This window comes from Lissotriton helveticus, chromosome 7 (assembly GCF_964261635.1).
Source record: "Lissotriton helveticus chromosome 7, aLisHel1.1, whole genome shotgun sequence".
Lineage (NCBI taxonomy): Eukaryota > Metazoa > Chordata > Amphibia > Caudata > Salamandridae > Lissotriton > Lissotriton helveticus.
In genome coordinates this window covers 392,644,412-392,661,003 of record NC_136068.1, presented here as the reverse complement: position 1 = coordinate 392,661,003, position 16,592 = coordinate 392,644,412, and the positions used below count along the sequence as shown (strand labels likewise).

Below are 16,592 nucleotides of genomic sequence, written 5' to 3'. Positions count from 1 at the left end.
TGTCCAACCGCTGTGTGGTGATTTCTTGGCACCCAATGAGCCTCGGTATCAGCGGAAGTGCCTCCTCTGCTAGTTTATCCGGATGCTCATCTTTTAAAATAGAAAGCAGCCTAACGAGGTATGTATAGATTAGTGATGTTATGGATATGTAGATGGCCCTGTCGCCCGTGGATGGAGATAGTGATGACATTTGTACATAGTGCGAAACAAGACCTTCTACATGATGTTCAGGACATTGTGATAATGTTGTGCGAAGCTAGATGTGTAAACAAGTTTAGTTTCAGGGAAACTAATCCAACATTGTCATGCACACAAATAAGTGCAAAAAGTCCCACAGCTGAAAATGTTGTTTGTGAGTACAATGTAAGAAATAAGTTGCTTTGCTACATGGGTCTAACTTGGGAATAGAACACCCGCTCCTCATACTAAGGGTCAATTTCTAAAAAGCTTTTTTTTTTTTAAATGCCAGCCGACAATTTTAAAAACGTTTTAACACTACACTCAAAAGCATCTAAAAGTGGACTTCACTTCAAAATATTTATTAAAATGTCTAAGTTAATATATCCTTTGAAATCCCAAGCACTCAGAAAGCCATGGTGCCTAGAAAAATAAAAAGCTGTTTGGTTTATTTTGTTTAAAAAAAGAGAACGATTTGTTCCCCACACGGAAAAGGCCAATTTGTGTCCCGAGTGGTAGACGCAACATTGCTTTGCCCACATCTGCAGACGTTCCCAGAGGCACACCTTGTAGCTTGTTAATGGAGCAAAGGTGATTCCATCCAGCTTGCACAGCAGCTGCTGAGGGAGGCGTCGTATCCCCCAAGTTTTCCACAGAGCTGTTCACATCACTATGAGCTAAAGCATCCCAGGGTGGCTCTAAGAATGCATTATTCATCAATGGAATATGCGGAGGACAGCAATACTCGTGAACCTTTAAGTACTTCAATGACCGGTGGCGCAACAAATTCTGATCCGAGACATATATTCATGACACATTAGTGGCTTCAAAGCAGACAGTGGAAGACGGGCTGAATGCAATCAAGCCAGACCAGCCTGAAGGATAAGAACCAGTGCTCATTTAGTTGCTGACACCGAGGTGTGCCAAGCAATGTATCATGTGCTCACGGCAGCCCAGCACTAGCAGTGCTGTCTCCATTCTGCGTTGAACTGGAACATCTATTGCGTAACAGATTAGAATAAAATCAGGTTTCCTGCCACAAGAGGCAGGACCCCTCCAAGAACTCTTCCCAATACAGTGTATGAAAGATGGTATAACTCCGAATATCATCTAAAAGGTGCTAAACAAACCAGAGCTGATCTATTAAAAAAAAAGTGCACTATTCCTTTCTTATCAGACATGTTAAAGATACGATGGACTAGCTCCCCAAAATGCAGCATTAAGTTAGTGTGCAGTAGTGTCTGCATTTCAGACGAGGACCTTGCAACCTGGAGATGAAATGTCTTTGGCTGAAGTTAAGGCCACATCGTTGTGCCATAGCATGGCTTTCAGTTTGCTTGGAGAGTCAATTTTTTTGTTAGAAACATTTATTGAAGGCCATAGCGCTCCTTCCCTCGCTGTGTGGGCAGGTGGAAACAGTACTGTGTGTACCAGTGACTATGGAATTACCCTTCACCAGATAAGCGATGACCAGTTCCATTCCGCAGAAACCATGATCATTCAGCATCAAATAGCTCCCAATCGAGAGCAGCATGAACACAAGATGAATCACAGCAGCTGGGGAACCCTTTAGATAACAAGACAAGTTCGACACAGAAGCATTGCATGCCCTATGGAGAGAAGTGGCCTTGCAAACCAAGGAGCGCTTAAGGCACCTTCACAGTCTGAACCACTAAGAAAAACTTCAGTTTCACCATTCCTGCATCTAAACCTGAATAGAAATTCCCAATACTCAGGCACATATCCTTCCCCTAGCGGTTCACATTTGCCTTCTTGTTGGTCTCGAAGACAATAGTAGAATTAAAAGGTCATGACCACTAGGGTGAAGTAACTATGGATTATCCAGTCAGTGGATGGTGTCTCAGCCACAGTGAAAGGTAATTGGTCTAATTTTTCAATGTGCAACATGGTATACTTGCCAGCTCTGTGTGCCATTACTATCAGTCTTTCCATTAGATCATTTGCTGAAAACAAACTAGTAATGTTGATGTAATGCCATGTGGCCACAACATAATGCTTGTAAAGTCCAGTTTAGCATTACTATTGACCGTAATTGTGACTGTCCATGTTGTAATATAGACATGTCTTGCTGTATTATGTCAATTGCGCAAGACTGTTGCCCAGTGAATACATTCTGGATGATAAAGTAGTCAGAACTTTGTCAACCACAGCCAAAGCCTTTCTAATCTTTTGTCAATCTCTCAGCAGCTTCCTGTTGAGAAACTGTTAGAAATGGAATTTCTGGTTGACTAGGGCTTGCACCTAAGCCAGGCAGAAACCACCACTCTAGACAGGGCAAGGGAGTTACACACCAAAGATACCCCCTGCTCACCCCCTTGGTAGCTTGGCACTAGCAGTCAGACTTATCTCGGAGGCCATGTGTAAAGCATTTGCACAACCTGCACTGAGATAGCGATGATTTTCATGGTACGGCAAATGCGGGCACTCCGCGGCACAGCTCCTCAGCTGCAGCGGCTCACAATAGCGGTAGCGATGATTCTCGTAGGACGGCAAAGGCGGTCACTCAGCGGCACAGCTCCTCAGCTGCAGCGGCCTACAATAGCGATTGCAATGATTCTCGTAGGACGGCAAATGTGGGCACTCAGCGGCCACAGCTGCATCGTCCCACAATAGCGATAACAATGACTTTGGTAACACAGGCAAATGCGGGCTCTCAGCGACAACAGCTCCTCAGCTGCAGTGGCCCACAATAGCGATAATGATGACTTTGGTAAAACAGGCAAAGGCGGGCTCTCAGGGCGACACAGCTCCCCCAGCTGCATCGGCCCACAATAGCGATAAGGATGACTTTGGTAACACAGGCAAATGCGGGCTCTCAGCGGCAACAGCTCCTCAGCTGCGGCAGCCCACAATAGCGATGACGATTACTTTGGTAACACAGGCAAAGGCGGACTCTCAGCTGCAACAGCTCCTCAGCTGCGGCGGCCCACAATAGCGATGCAATGACTTTCAGCCCGCGTTCCCTGCAGTAGAACCAGAGGCTCTGGAATTCTCAACAGAGGCCTCACCTGCGCGGAGAATTCCCCTCAAATAGGAACCCAGACAGCTGATGGGTGAAGTCTAATGTCCCTGAAACTTCAGCAGGAGGCAAGCGCAAATCAGGCCCTTGGGTTGTTGCTTCAGCAAGATGAATGAAAATTTCAAAGTCCTTTCCCTCTAGTTACACGGACAGAGGTTCCTCTTGGCATCCAGAAGTAACACGTTCTTCCTCCAGGAAATAATTTAAATATAGCGCTCACAGGGCGCACGGAGCCATAGCTCCAAAAGCAAAGGTCCTCAGTAATCAAGGGGGCAATGCAGAGCCCAGGGAGGCAAGCCCTCATGGCAGTTCCTCCTGGGCCCCAGCAGCACCATGCCCCGGCAGGATCAGGAACAGCACATCATCCTAGAAGAGCACCATGGAACTGAAACATTTCATGGGGTCACGCCCCTTTACTTATATCACCAAAAGACTTTGTTCTCAAAAGTCACAAGTCACTGAACCCAGCCAGAACCAGTTTGGTGTGGTCCTGGAGCACTTTGTTTACAAGGCTGCATCCTGCCTTTGAGGAAGAGGGGGTCTGCCATCAGCCGCACAGTGGGAGGTGGAGCCATCATTCACCTTGCCAGGCACAGCCCTGTGCAAATCAAAAGGTCATCCCTCCCCATTCTACAACTGCAGATCTCTCTATTCAACCCACGTCTGGACCAGCCTGCCCTGTCCCTCCTAAACCAGACATGCAATTCACATTAGGCAGGCAGACACATAGCACACAGAAATGCCAACTTCTAAAAGTGGCATTTCTCACATAGTCATAATAAATCTGGGCACACCATTGCGCAGCATTTATTCTCGAAATGTCATACATACCAAACTTGCCCATTCTGCTACTCTCATAACAGGAATTACCACTGCCACACACTGAGCAGGGAATCCCTCATGCATTCCTATGGGAGGGCAGGCCCCTCTTACTAAATGTACCACAGAGCGCACTCACTTTACACTGGACCACAGTGCTAAAGTGCGCAGAGGCCTAAAACCACTACCACTACACAGAGAAAAAGGCTGGGAGAAATGCAAAAAGTTTAGGGGTGAACCTGCAAAAAGGGCCAAGTCAAACAGAAACCTTCCACAGCTCATTGTACATTGTGTACGAAAAGCACTATTAACGTGGATTCCGGGGGCCTAAAACAAAAATCCTTGAGATCCATGTAATCAGAAAAACGGGACAATTGTTGTTTTACCTGGGAGAATGTTGAGGTTTGTAGCCAATCTAGGCATAACTTCCTAACACTGACGACACCATCCTGAGTTTTCTGTTTGTACATATCGTTGATCAGGCCTACTGATCCCAAACCCTTCGGTGTAACCCAGGAATCTAGATTGACACCCGTTGTGTCCACAGGCCAAACCAACCATCCCTTCCAAATGGGGTCTGATGAATTGAAAGAACCATTACGTATCATGGTATCCAGGGTATCCTCACTGAAGTGCGTTAAGGGCTGCCAGTTCTCTGCAGTGAATGTCCCATTTCTAGATCAAATGGAGTTGGCACCACTTCTGCTGCTGTACTGTGAATTCATAGTACAATGCTTCGGCACACTTTTGCTTCAGGAACTGAATGAGCATTAGTTCTTGTGCTTTTGTTCTGTGTGGCTTCAATGTGCACAGCCCGTATTCCACAGTCTGCTGTTCACTTTTGAGTGTGCCTTGGACTTGTGCGTACAAATGCAATTGGTTCAGCTTCTGTACCTGCACATACTGGTAGACCCCTTAAAGGCCCATTTGTATTGTCCTTTGCATATTCCATTGCTTGCGAATGCTTTCTATGAGCCTTCCTTGGATACTTCTGCACCTGGCGAGTTGGAACTTGGCTCTGGTTTTGCTGACTTTTTACTGGCTGTGGTCCCTCCTTCAGCAACTTCTGTGGGGGATGGATGGGAACACATTTGCTCTATAAACATGCTTTGAAGTGTGCCCTTGGGAATGTCCTTGTGGTGGCTGGGAACATAAATGTTTCACCTACCTCTCAGAACATTAGCAATTGGCTATTCCATTTGGCGGGAACTTTTTCTTTTGCCTGTATTTAACAATCTAAATTCCTTTTAAATTGGATTTTATTTTTTAATTTCTATTTTTTGCTTTTATAATTTTAACAATGACTTACTGTATCCTTTAGGTTTTAAACTGTATAATCGCCTTTTTAAATAATTTTACGAAGATATTTTAAACATCTTTTATATATGCTGTGGCATTATTTTGCATAAGCGTTCTTATTTTCGTTCGCTTTAGTCGACCTATGTCAGAGCAGTAGGTGTTGCGTGGCTCAATTTTGCCCGGAAAGCAAGACTGCCACTTAAACAAGTTCTTTTTTTTAAGTTGCCTTCTCTTTCACACCATTACTTTTGACATACATTTGCCTACGTGACAGTGCAGGATTTGTTTGCTTACAAAACCATTTCGGAAGTACAGTATCCCGACACTGTGAACATTTCATACAAGACCTCGTCACACATTGTGCAAATGTTTTTTATTGCATCTGTAAGGTGACATTGCTATTAAAAAGACAAACAATGTCAGCTCAGCTAGAGCGTCCGCACGGAGGCATGAACCCGGTTGTTATACACAAATACTTTCATAGTCTGATGAGAGGAGCACTATGCTGTTACGAGGTCACAGCTGTGTCGAAGTTTCAGCTCAGCTGTTTCCTGTTTCTCCCTTTGCGAGGAGGGATGTCCAACTTGTGACCAAGATGGGGACATACATTCCTTGACTTCAGGTAATGGGGGTTAGATAATTCAATAGGGAATTCTTGGCAGAACACCCGCCCTAGACATCTAGGTTACAAGATGCATAGTAGGAGTACACTATACACAGTACTTGTCTGCCAGCATACATACATTGTTTTAGCACAATGGTAGAATTGTTCATTCTGTTAACCGTCCTTATAGTGCTAATCACTTTTATCTGCTTCTGTCTGTTAATCACTGCAACACACATTTCATACAAGAATCACGATGGCTCAAACATTGAAAACGCATCTTTGTGTATTTCTTTTATATCACTGAGAGAGGACGTGAGTGACTGAGCGAAAGTGTTCTACATCTGTTACCACGATCTCGATTGTCATGTTCTGAGGTTGCTCGAACCATTTGCTACCTTCCATGGGTTAGGGGTACTTATTGTGGCACTGTGATCTGGCTGGTATATAGGCCAACATAACCTGAGTGTGTGCAAAGAATCAATCCGGCACCAATCCCAACGTTTGTTGTCCAACCAACGAACAGTTCATACTGAAAAGTGGAAACCCTGCGACAACTGTATGGGAAGGTAATGCCTTCACGCAATCAGAGCCAAAATGTGCAGTAAAATAAACCCCCAGTATAAGTAGGAATTACCCCAACAACTTAAAACTTAATGGTTAATGACCAGCACCCACCTACCTTCATCCTCCCCCCCCCCCTCCCCCCTTCCCTCAGCCAAAAAAATAAATTGTACCAAACCAAAAAAGGACCAATAAGACAACAGTGGGAATTCAAATTTTTACTTGAGTCCAGAAATTCAGAGCAACTGAGCTGTGTCGACAAGGTATCCTCACTAAAGTTCAACATCCATGCTGACCCCACGAGAGCGTGGAACAACAAGGTTACCTTGGCGGTCTCCATGAGCTAAGGCCCCACTCTGCTGCTACTCCCCCACGGTGGGGTTCGCTGGCCCTGCCCCAGGGGGAAGGCAGTCTGACAGTGAGGCAGGGTGGCACCCAGAAAGCATTTAAAAAGCAGTCACCCAGGTCCCGCGACCAAAGTAAACAAGCTCTTGGCATTACTGTGGGGGGGCGGGTCATTCCATCAGTGAAACGCCAGATCATTTAAGCGGTCTACTGTTTGATCAGCACTCCGAGGCAAAGGGGATATTTGTTTGATCAGTCAAGACTGCAGAAAGATGCTCTGTTGGGATGCAGGCTATGTTGAAGTGTGTGTTGCAATGTGGCTGAAAACAGAGCGAACTCTCCATGCCGTCTCGCGCTCCGAAATACAGTACAACAAGCTCTTGGCATTGCTGTGGTGGGGTGGGGTGGGAGCGCATTGGCGGGGGAGCAGCAGCCTTTGATGTGCGAGCGAGTGGGAGGGAACACCATATGGGGTGTGATTAAGAAGTGAGCTCAAGCGCGCACTGGGGAAGCGTCGCGCTTGAGTAACTCACATGCATTGGGGACAATCCTCGCTGGTTTCAAGACCTGTTTTGCCCACTATAATCTCACAGAACAACGCATGCGCGTTGGTTCAGCGAGACCTAAAAAGGACGCATTCCGATTACCAGGTCGAAGGGTACCCATTCTCGGGCACCATGCTGCGGGCCAATGTTTCCTTCCTGGCATCTAGTCCCAACAGCGCCTCCAAAAGCTAGAAGTCTCCACCCCAATGGAGAGCCCCTTTCAGTTCTAAAACAAAGTTATTCTCTGTGACAGGAACCAGGATTCCTGTGTGTCTGTCATGGTAAAACACCAAAAGATTCCACATCGTGCACACAAAGAAGCCAATAAGCAGTGTGGACATGATGTCCAGTCTAGATCTCCAATTGAGGGGGAAGGGGGTTTCACAAGGCGTCCCTGATTTGCAAAGCAGTCTAGTTTTGTTTCCATATTCACCCAGCAGGCCCTTGCAAATTTTGGTCAAAGGTCCAGGATTCTAAGTTTGTGATGTTGCAAGGCGAATAACTATCTTAACCAGCATTCTTCTTTGTGAACTGTCTAAACCCTTCCAAATTCCTTGGGAAACACACAACTGTAGAGACCCCAGTCACAAACTAAGGCAGTGGACCCACCAGCGTGCTGATAAGAAGCAGGGTGTGGTCTGAGGTAGAGGGGGTGCCCAGGAAGACTGGGTGCGTTCACCTCCATACCAAGCATAGTAACCAATGGTACTCCAAACCTTACGGGCTCTGACGAGGGAAAGCAGTTGGTCCCAACCTCGGATACCATGAGGTGGCATGGGATGGAGAAAGGGGGGCACAGCTCAGGCCCCCCACCATCACAAAGCATGACAAGAAAAGCAATAGATTTCATGAGCTTCAGTGAAACTCCCGAAATTAAAGAAAACTGCCCAATTATGGCCCAAAAAGAAGTATTACGATACAAAGGCTTGGGTCCAAATCAGCCAAAGCCTGGTACCTGGAAGACACGAGGGCGGGACACTCCACATCACACTGCATGCTGGGAACAGAAAGAGGCATAAACACGTGATCCCAGGGCGCATTGCAAACCCTAGCAGCACTGAATTGTGACATGCCCCTCATCACATATTCCTGTGCACGTGTAGACTGAATGATGCAACTCCCAGCAGCGGCGCCCTCTCACACACCATGTGAGACACATTTTTTGAAAACTAGTGGCATCCATGGAACCCTAGCTAAAACATGATGCTATCCATCCCTATGCTCATTAAACTCCAAACAAATATATTTTGCACCAATATAAGCATCCAGTTAGGATTGAGGGGGACTCAACAGCTTATAAAAAGAGTCAATCTGCCCAGATAACTAATAACCACCCTTACTCCCTTAATACATGCCCAACAGAGCTCACCTTCCAGTGCCCCACAAGATCGCAACTAGTGGAAGGTCGCGATCACAAGCCTTATTGTAAAAATACAAGGACTCCGATAGCCATTCATTACAAAGCATTTGTAAAGTTTGTGTTAACCATCAATAGCTTTTTCAAACCAGGTAACAAAGGAGACCACAAAAGTGCACCAACGCGACGTGTTGATTTTCACTAAAACAAGAAGATGAAAAAAGACAATTTCCTCAATTACACCAATGGAAGGAGTAAAAAAGCACAGCCTGCTTAACACCCGAGTGGGTGCACTATTCCTAAGTGTAGTCAAGCCCTTCTATGGCGATGACATGAACTAAACTTTGTGCACATTTTCTAGTTGGGCAAAAGAAACACAGCCACAGAAAAACACAGATGACTCAAAAGAGAATCCCACCTCGAACAACCAGTTCACGACAAATGCTATGTATATTTCTGTGCATATTTACTCTGTCTACTATGGGTAATCCTACACTTGTTTACCCTTGAGGAACTTCTGAGTCAAAAGGGACTCAAGTCTGAACTACAGCGCCTGCCTAGGGATCTCTCTAACCAGAACACTAGCATCCCAAACACACTACATAGTGCCTTTCTACATAACCCTTGATACAACACATGAATTCAGTTGGTTCCCAAGAATCACCCAGGTGTTATGCCTGTTTGCTGACTCACATTAAGAAATTACAGATATGCTTTACCTGTCTTAAGAGGTAGCCCCAGAAAAGCAAAATGTTTTATTCACCTTTACTTATGTAGGATAAGGGCCAAGATTCAGCCCAACAGTCTAGAACATCATATGGTAGTTGTAAACCTAACCCGCTAGGTCGACGCGTTTCGGTGGGATAGGACCACCTTCCTCAGGACCCTTATGATCTCATATAAAGTGTTGGTCCAATATCATTAAATCATGTTGGAAATCAATTTCTCAATTTTTTATGTGTTCGTTGGTGCCGAGTTTTCGTCTCGTCTTTCTTTGACAGCAACACCGCCTGATCACCGGGCACCAATACCAAATTGATGGAGCATCTAATAAAGAATTACATGCTATGAAAATCTAAGAAGCATTAGAATCTTAAATACGGGCTTGCTACTTAATCAAAGGAAGTGACACTCCATAGAAGCAATCGCCAAAACTCATGCGAGGATATCCATACAGAGGGCACTAATTGTTGGGAAGAACTCTGTTCTGTCAAGGGTCCTGAGGAAGGTGGTCCTATCCCACCGAAACGCGTCGACCTAGCGTGACAGTTCACATAAATATCTGTGACTCCTCAGATACGGATCAAAGAATCTTTTTTTGTGTAAATGTATTAGGGTGTGTGTAAGTTGGATGAATGTTATGGTGTGCTCTTTGTAGGGTATCATGTGTATAGAGAATTGATTTTCTCATTTTAATTGTTTCCACGTGTTATGTAAATGTCTTTTTGATATATTGGTTCCAAGAAACATTTTTTGAAAATATGAATTTGAAATGAAATGAAAAAAGAAAAAAATGAATATCAAATACAAATGCAATAAATAATTGTACTCGCCATGCTTTGAAGGGCTTTGTCTGAAAGTAGGAACCATAGGTCTAGAATAAAGTAAATAAGGCCACGAGGGAATTTTTTCTTTTTGTTCTTATTTAAGGTAATTCATACTCCAGTAACAAACCTATTCAGTCTCAATCCTATTTTACTGTTGAAACCAGTCTAATAGATAGGGGTATGCTGCTAACATGATGCTGATAAATTGCCTCATTTTCTGGGGGCATAGAAATTAGTTCCTCTACTAACTAACCATGGTATGAATTGGTGCAGTCAGCAGGACATTACATTTCTCTGTCTGCTCCTAAGCCACCCCGCAGTGCATCTCACCATTGACAGGTGGTACTGCAGGCAGCCCTGAAAAACTAGAGTGATGCTATAAACTGGACATTTGTATAAAGATGGCATGGCCATGAGCTTAGATCAGTTCAAACAGAAAGGAGGAACTCCTGCTAAAGTTCACGAATGGAACCAGGTCCAGATATCAAAAATGCTAGAGTGGCAACGAAGATAACTGGACATTCGCACGCATCCTGTGGCGGTGTGATAAATTAACTGAATTTTGTGACATGGTGCTGTAAGCATTAAAAGAAATGTTTAATATTGAGATTCCTCATGACCTGGGAGTGATGTACTTGGAATGACCCACCCGGGAGAAAGAACAACACGGTAGGAGAAACACCCCAACGTTGCACAACAAGATATTGAGCGTGTGGTAAATTCTAGCTTTTGAAAAATGTACACTGACTTTCGGAAGCTATGGGGAATACCTTTGAAATGGACTGTGGACCCCCTGCCAGTCTTATTGAGCAAAGAAATTTCAAAAGACAAAATGCCTAAAGTACTATGTATAATCCCTGGCCTATGAGGAATGCGTAAGGGGGCATTGGGGGTGTAGTTAGGCCTTCTCGATTTTGATTAAATATTTTGTATTTTATTGTACCATGTATATAGCTATTACTATGTGGGACGTTGAAGCACTTACCTTCACAGGTAGCAAGCTACACCATATAGGTTGTGTGGTTGCGATAGTGTTGTTGTTTTGAGCCTATATAGGAAGTGTTGTCATGCATGATGGTGTCTGAGGTGCGGTTATCGTGTTATATGGCTGAGTGACTGGTGGTGTGATGGATAAGGTAGATCCACAACTGAAACTTTAAATAAGGACCAACCAGCACAGCCATGGGCCCAGTGGTGCAGCGAGCAAGGGACCCACGTCTGGGCATACCCATAGCCACTTAGGGCACACATTGCAACATCACTACTGGGTTGACATGGCGAACAAAATAATGATGGAATAAAGCCAGATCTGTGACTGGGGGGGGGGGGGGCGAGTGTTTCAGCACACCGTCCATTTTATTTTGTGGTGCTGTTATGTGCCTCTTAAGTGGCTAAGGGTATGCCCAAACATGGGTGCCTTGCTCACTGCGCCACTGGATTCAAGCTAACCTGGCTGATGAGGGGGTGATACCCCGAAACAAGTCCTTGGATGCTTGTTTCCGATCCAGGGAGGACCTGGCCTGGTAATAAGGGCTGGACTGTTCCCATGGGGAGGAGGGTCAAGAATGATTTGCATAAGGCTGAGTCCAAACTGGGGTGACGTGGCAACCAAAATACAATGGATTGTTCGAAAAGTTTCAGCACTCCTTACATCATTGTTTCTTGTGATGTTTCTTCTAGGTTATGTCACAGGTTTTTGAACTCAATACCCACATTATTCATCGAAACCCCAAGTGTGCTGGATCAATAATGAAATGATTCAAACTTGTAAGGGAATAAATACCTACCAGCTGGGGTGGTAGGTGGGATCGAAGTCCTTTAGGACAGTCTGCAAGTGCCAGAAGGGCTTCTCTCACAAGTCAGTGTTGGCTAGTTTTTGCCCGTTTGTGGTCTTGAGGGTTGTATTTTAGTGTTTATTTCTCTAATATTACCACAAACATTACCTGTAGCAAAGGCAAATGCAGGTAGTCTCCCATACCTTTCAAAACACCTATAGTTTAACTTTACAAGCTCAAAACTGCCTTTATTTGCCAGAATGGGCCACGTTTTTAGCGATCGGATTTGTTGATGGGGATCATTGTTATTTTGGTGCCCGGGCCTTTTTTCTATCCTTGGTGGCGGTGAGGTAACAGGGATTTGGGTAAAAGATTAAACATGTGCAGGCTATACTGGTATTCCAATACAGTGTTGATCTCCCTTTTAGCGCAGGCATAAGGTGGTGCATTTAAAATGCTTACACCCTTCATACTACACGCCTGGATTTAGTGCGAGACTACCCTGCTTCAATGAGGAGGCTTATAGAAGTGCTTCTGTGGTTTTTCATAAATCCACCCCCATGGTCAAAGTGTAGTTGGCAGACACCGCCATGTGTCATACGAACACTGAGCATGACTCCCCTCTATAACCAAAGGCTCCTGGTACACAAGACGTTTGAGGTCGGCTCTGGGGCTATTTGAGTGAGAAGGGAAGAGATTTGCATTAAATAAACCATAAGACAAAAAACTATTTGCATGTCCCTACTAAAGACCTCTTCTAATATATGGGAAATGGAGAGTGTTGATGAAAAGTTTGACCTGACCGCATTATCTATTGTCTAGGAATATGTATGACTTCATAATATCTAGAATGCATATTTAGCTCTAACAGAACACGTCATCACTATTAGTTCAATTGTCACTAATGTCACTGGAAGATGAATGATAATAGAAGTTTTAATTATCGTTATTACTTCTGTGTTAAGCACGCTCTAGACCGTGTCAGACATACCGGAGTTCCAATTGCATCCACGTTAGTGATAGCAAATTGGACAAAACAATGAAAAAGTGACATTAACAAACATGCACATCTGCCCCGCAGGTCGTTTTACCAGTTCTCTTTAGCAAATGCATTCTACTACACCTTTGTTTAAAGGGTTTGCTAATCATTTTTCAATTTCATTAATTTTAGGTTGAATGTAATTCGAGGCTTAACCCAACAAAAACAACACTCCTGAAGGTAATGCAAGCTTTTTTTTTTATGTATGTCAAATGTTATATTGTTATGGGTACAAAATAGCAGACCTTCACTCAACATGGCACATCCTGTTTAAGCTATTTATTTATTTATTTTTGGATCTTATATAGCGCGCAGCTAACCCCAACAGGGGTGTCCCGGCGCTTGGACTGGCAAGGGATGGGAATGAATTCAGTGGATGTAATTTAGGCCCTGGAAAAGAGCCAGGTCTTTAGGTCTCGGTGAAAGATAGGTTCAGAATCAGTCAATCGAAGTGACCAGAGGGAGGCTGTTCCAGTTCTTTCAAGCCCGTCGAAAGCAAGGGGAGATGAGGAGGCACAGGTGATTAGATCTAAGGGCGGGGCTGGACTGGGCAAGTTTCAGCCGCGCTTCCAAGTAAGCTTGGCCCAAGCCCCCTAGTGATCTAAAAACCAGCACCATTGATTTAACTTGAATGCGTTTGGCCACAGGAAGCCAGTGGAGTTTCTTTAGGTGTGGGGAGATCGAATGGCGAAAAGAAATATATAATATCAACCGAGCCGTGGCATTCTGGACCGTCTGTAAACGTCTGATCAGGTACGCAGGAGCCCCTGCATACCAACTGTTTTTATAATCTAGATGGGAAGTGATAAGTGCGTGAACAATGGTCTGGCGGGAATCCTGTGGGAGGAAGGGGAGAATGTTTCCGGATCATGTGGAGTTTTCAGACACAGGCTGTGGAGACTTGGTCGATTTGACTCTTAGATGAAAGTTCACAGTTGAACCTGACACCTAAGTTCCTGGCCGATGACACAGGTTCCGGGGGGGGGGGATACATTTCCAATGGCCACCACAGGGAAGGGGGCAGAGGGCTGGGTTGGTTTAAAAAAAATGACTTCCGTTTTATCCAAATTAAGCTTGAGGGTATTGAGGGCCATCCAAGAGGAGATGTTCAGCAAGCAGCGTCTAAAGTTGGAGAAGGTAGCTTCGGAGTGGTCGCTGAATGAGAACACCAGTTGGGTATCGTCAGCGTAGGAGATTACTCGGACTCTGCAAGCTTCGACTACTTTAGCCAGGGGGGATAGGTAGACGTTAAAGAGTAAAGGGCTAAGTGCGGAGCCCTGGGGGACGCCGCAGTTCAGGGGTTTCACACTGGAAGCAAAAGGCTGCAGGAACACCTGTTGAGAGCGGTTGGTTAAAAAAGATCTGATCCAGGATAAAGGAGGGCCCTGGATCCTGAGGCTGAGTAGTCTTTGCCAGGATGTCATGGGAGACCGTGTCGTAAGCCGCATTTCCCTGGAGGTTCAACACCTGGCAGGTTCTTTGAACACCAGGGCGGACGAGCTCAACCGCAGGTGCATGATGGATCACAAATGGCGTCTTCTCTCGGAGGTGGCGCAAGTTCACTTTTGTCAATGGGGAGAGCCTTGGTTAGATCTATTAGCCACCGAAGAGAATGTGCAATGTCAGCAATTCTGCACGTTGGAATTTCCAAGGCGGCACTAGCAAGGCAATGCTTTTCATAGCGAGTGGCGTTGCGGTCTGTTGTACGCCTATCCGCCAATACCACTTCTGCCCAGAGTGCTGAAGAAGATCAAGAGTGACCCGGCCCAAGTCATTCTTGTGACTCCGGATAGGGCACGAAGAGTCTGGTATCTCAAGCTGCTCAACATGGCCATTGATCCTCCGATCCAACTGCCTCTGCGGTAGGATCTTCTGTCATAGCAGCAGGGGAAGATCCTCCATCTGAACCTGTCCAGCCTCCACCTTCTTGCGTGGAGATTGAGAGGTGGCAGTTGACGTCATTCGACTTGCCTCCCAAAGTTTGTGATGTAATCCAGGCAGCCAGGCGTCCCTCCACTAAGACGGTATACGCCTGCTGATGGAACCAATTTGTGGCATGGTGCACAGCAAAGGCTGTGGATTCCCTTTCTGGCCCTCTTTCTGAGGTTCTCTTGTTCCTCCTTTCTTTGGCCCAGCATGGCTCTCCTCTGGGCACTATCAATGGCTATCTCTCTTCCATTTCTGCCTTTCTTAGGCTTCCTGATCAGCCTTCTCTCCAAGTCCCCGGTTGTAAATCATTTTTTAAGGCATTACTCTTCTCTTTCCTCCTGTCCCCTTCGTAATGCCTTAGTGGGACTTAAATTTGGTCTTGACCTATTTGATGTGCACTCCCTTTGAACACATTTCACAACTGTCCTTTTAGACTCTTAAGACTGCTTTCCTAGTAGCCATCACATCTGCCAGAACACTGAGCGAGCTCCAGACTCTTTCATCCAAGCCTCCTTTTTTGGCTGTATATCCGGACAAGGTTGTCCTGAGAACTTGTCCATCCTTCCTTACCAAGGTGGTCACCTCCTTTCTTATTGTCCAAACCCTCACTTTGCCCACCTTCTTTCCGCATCCTTCTAAAGAGGCAGTGAGGCTCCACGGTCTGTACCCAAAACGTTCAATTTCCTTCTATCTGGATCGCACCAAACGTTCCTGGTGGATGACCAGCTCTTTGTTGGCTATGTGGGCGCCATGAAAAGCCAGGCCATACACAAGCGGACCATCTCCAGATGGGTCGTTTTGTGTACTAAAGCCTCCTATTCTCTAGCAAAAAAAATTGCCTCCAGTGAGGCTACGCGCCCATTACACCAGGGCGACTGCAGCCACTACTCCTTTGGACAAGGGGTCCCTCTAAATAACATCTGTCAGACAGCTATGTGGGCATCGCTGCACAAGTTTACGAAACACTATTGCCTGGACAGCCAAGTCCGGAGAGACGACTTCTTTGACCGTTCTGTTCTCTGGGACTTTCTGGTGTGATGTTGGTTCGCAGACCCACCTCCGGGGTTGGTATTGCTGGGGTATCTATTATAAGGTAAGGAATCTATAACTAACTGTTTCTTTCAGATGAACAAGTTACTTAACTTTGGTAATGAAATATCTGTAAGAAACATAAGTTAGTTATAGATTCCTTACCACCCTACCCATCCTCCCCGTTCTGCGAACTGATTTCTAGGGTTAAGGAAATCCTTTCAGGGCCCTAGTTTTGTGCACCAGTGGTCTGTGTCTTGTATGGCTCTGCGTTTCTCGCACGGAAAGTCGTGTACAGAACTGACGTCCACATGCGAGGGCGGCATCTAAGTAGCTACCGCAACGTCATCCCGGCGACAACGACTGTCGCGGAGCCGACCAACGCCACCTTCCGACACGCAGGGGTACTGCTGATGAAAAACTTGCCGGATCCAGCCTGACACCTGGGAGTAATTCTAAGGTAAGGAATCTATAACTAACCATGTTTCTTAAAGATATATCGTTACCAAAGGTAAATAACTTG

The 16,592-nt window shown here is 45.4% G+C and overlaps 1 protein-coding gene across 2 annotated transcripts in view; it reads left to right on the top strand.

The window, feature by feature from the left end:
- Window positions 1-16,592, top strand: part of LOC144768509 (protein NDRG3-like) — a 355,018-nt gene that overhangs the window by 273,572 nt on the left and 64,854 nt on the right. For both annotated transcript variants that reach the window (XM_078652237.1, XM_078652236.1), the window contains exon 13: window positions 13,244-13,291. In XM_078652237.1, the coding sequence (XP_078508363.1) occupies window positions 13,244-13,291 (48 nt within the window). The remainder of the gene's footprint in view (window positions 1-13,243; window positions 13,292-16,592) is intronic.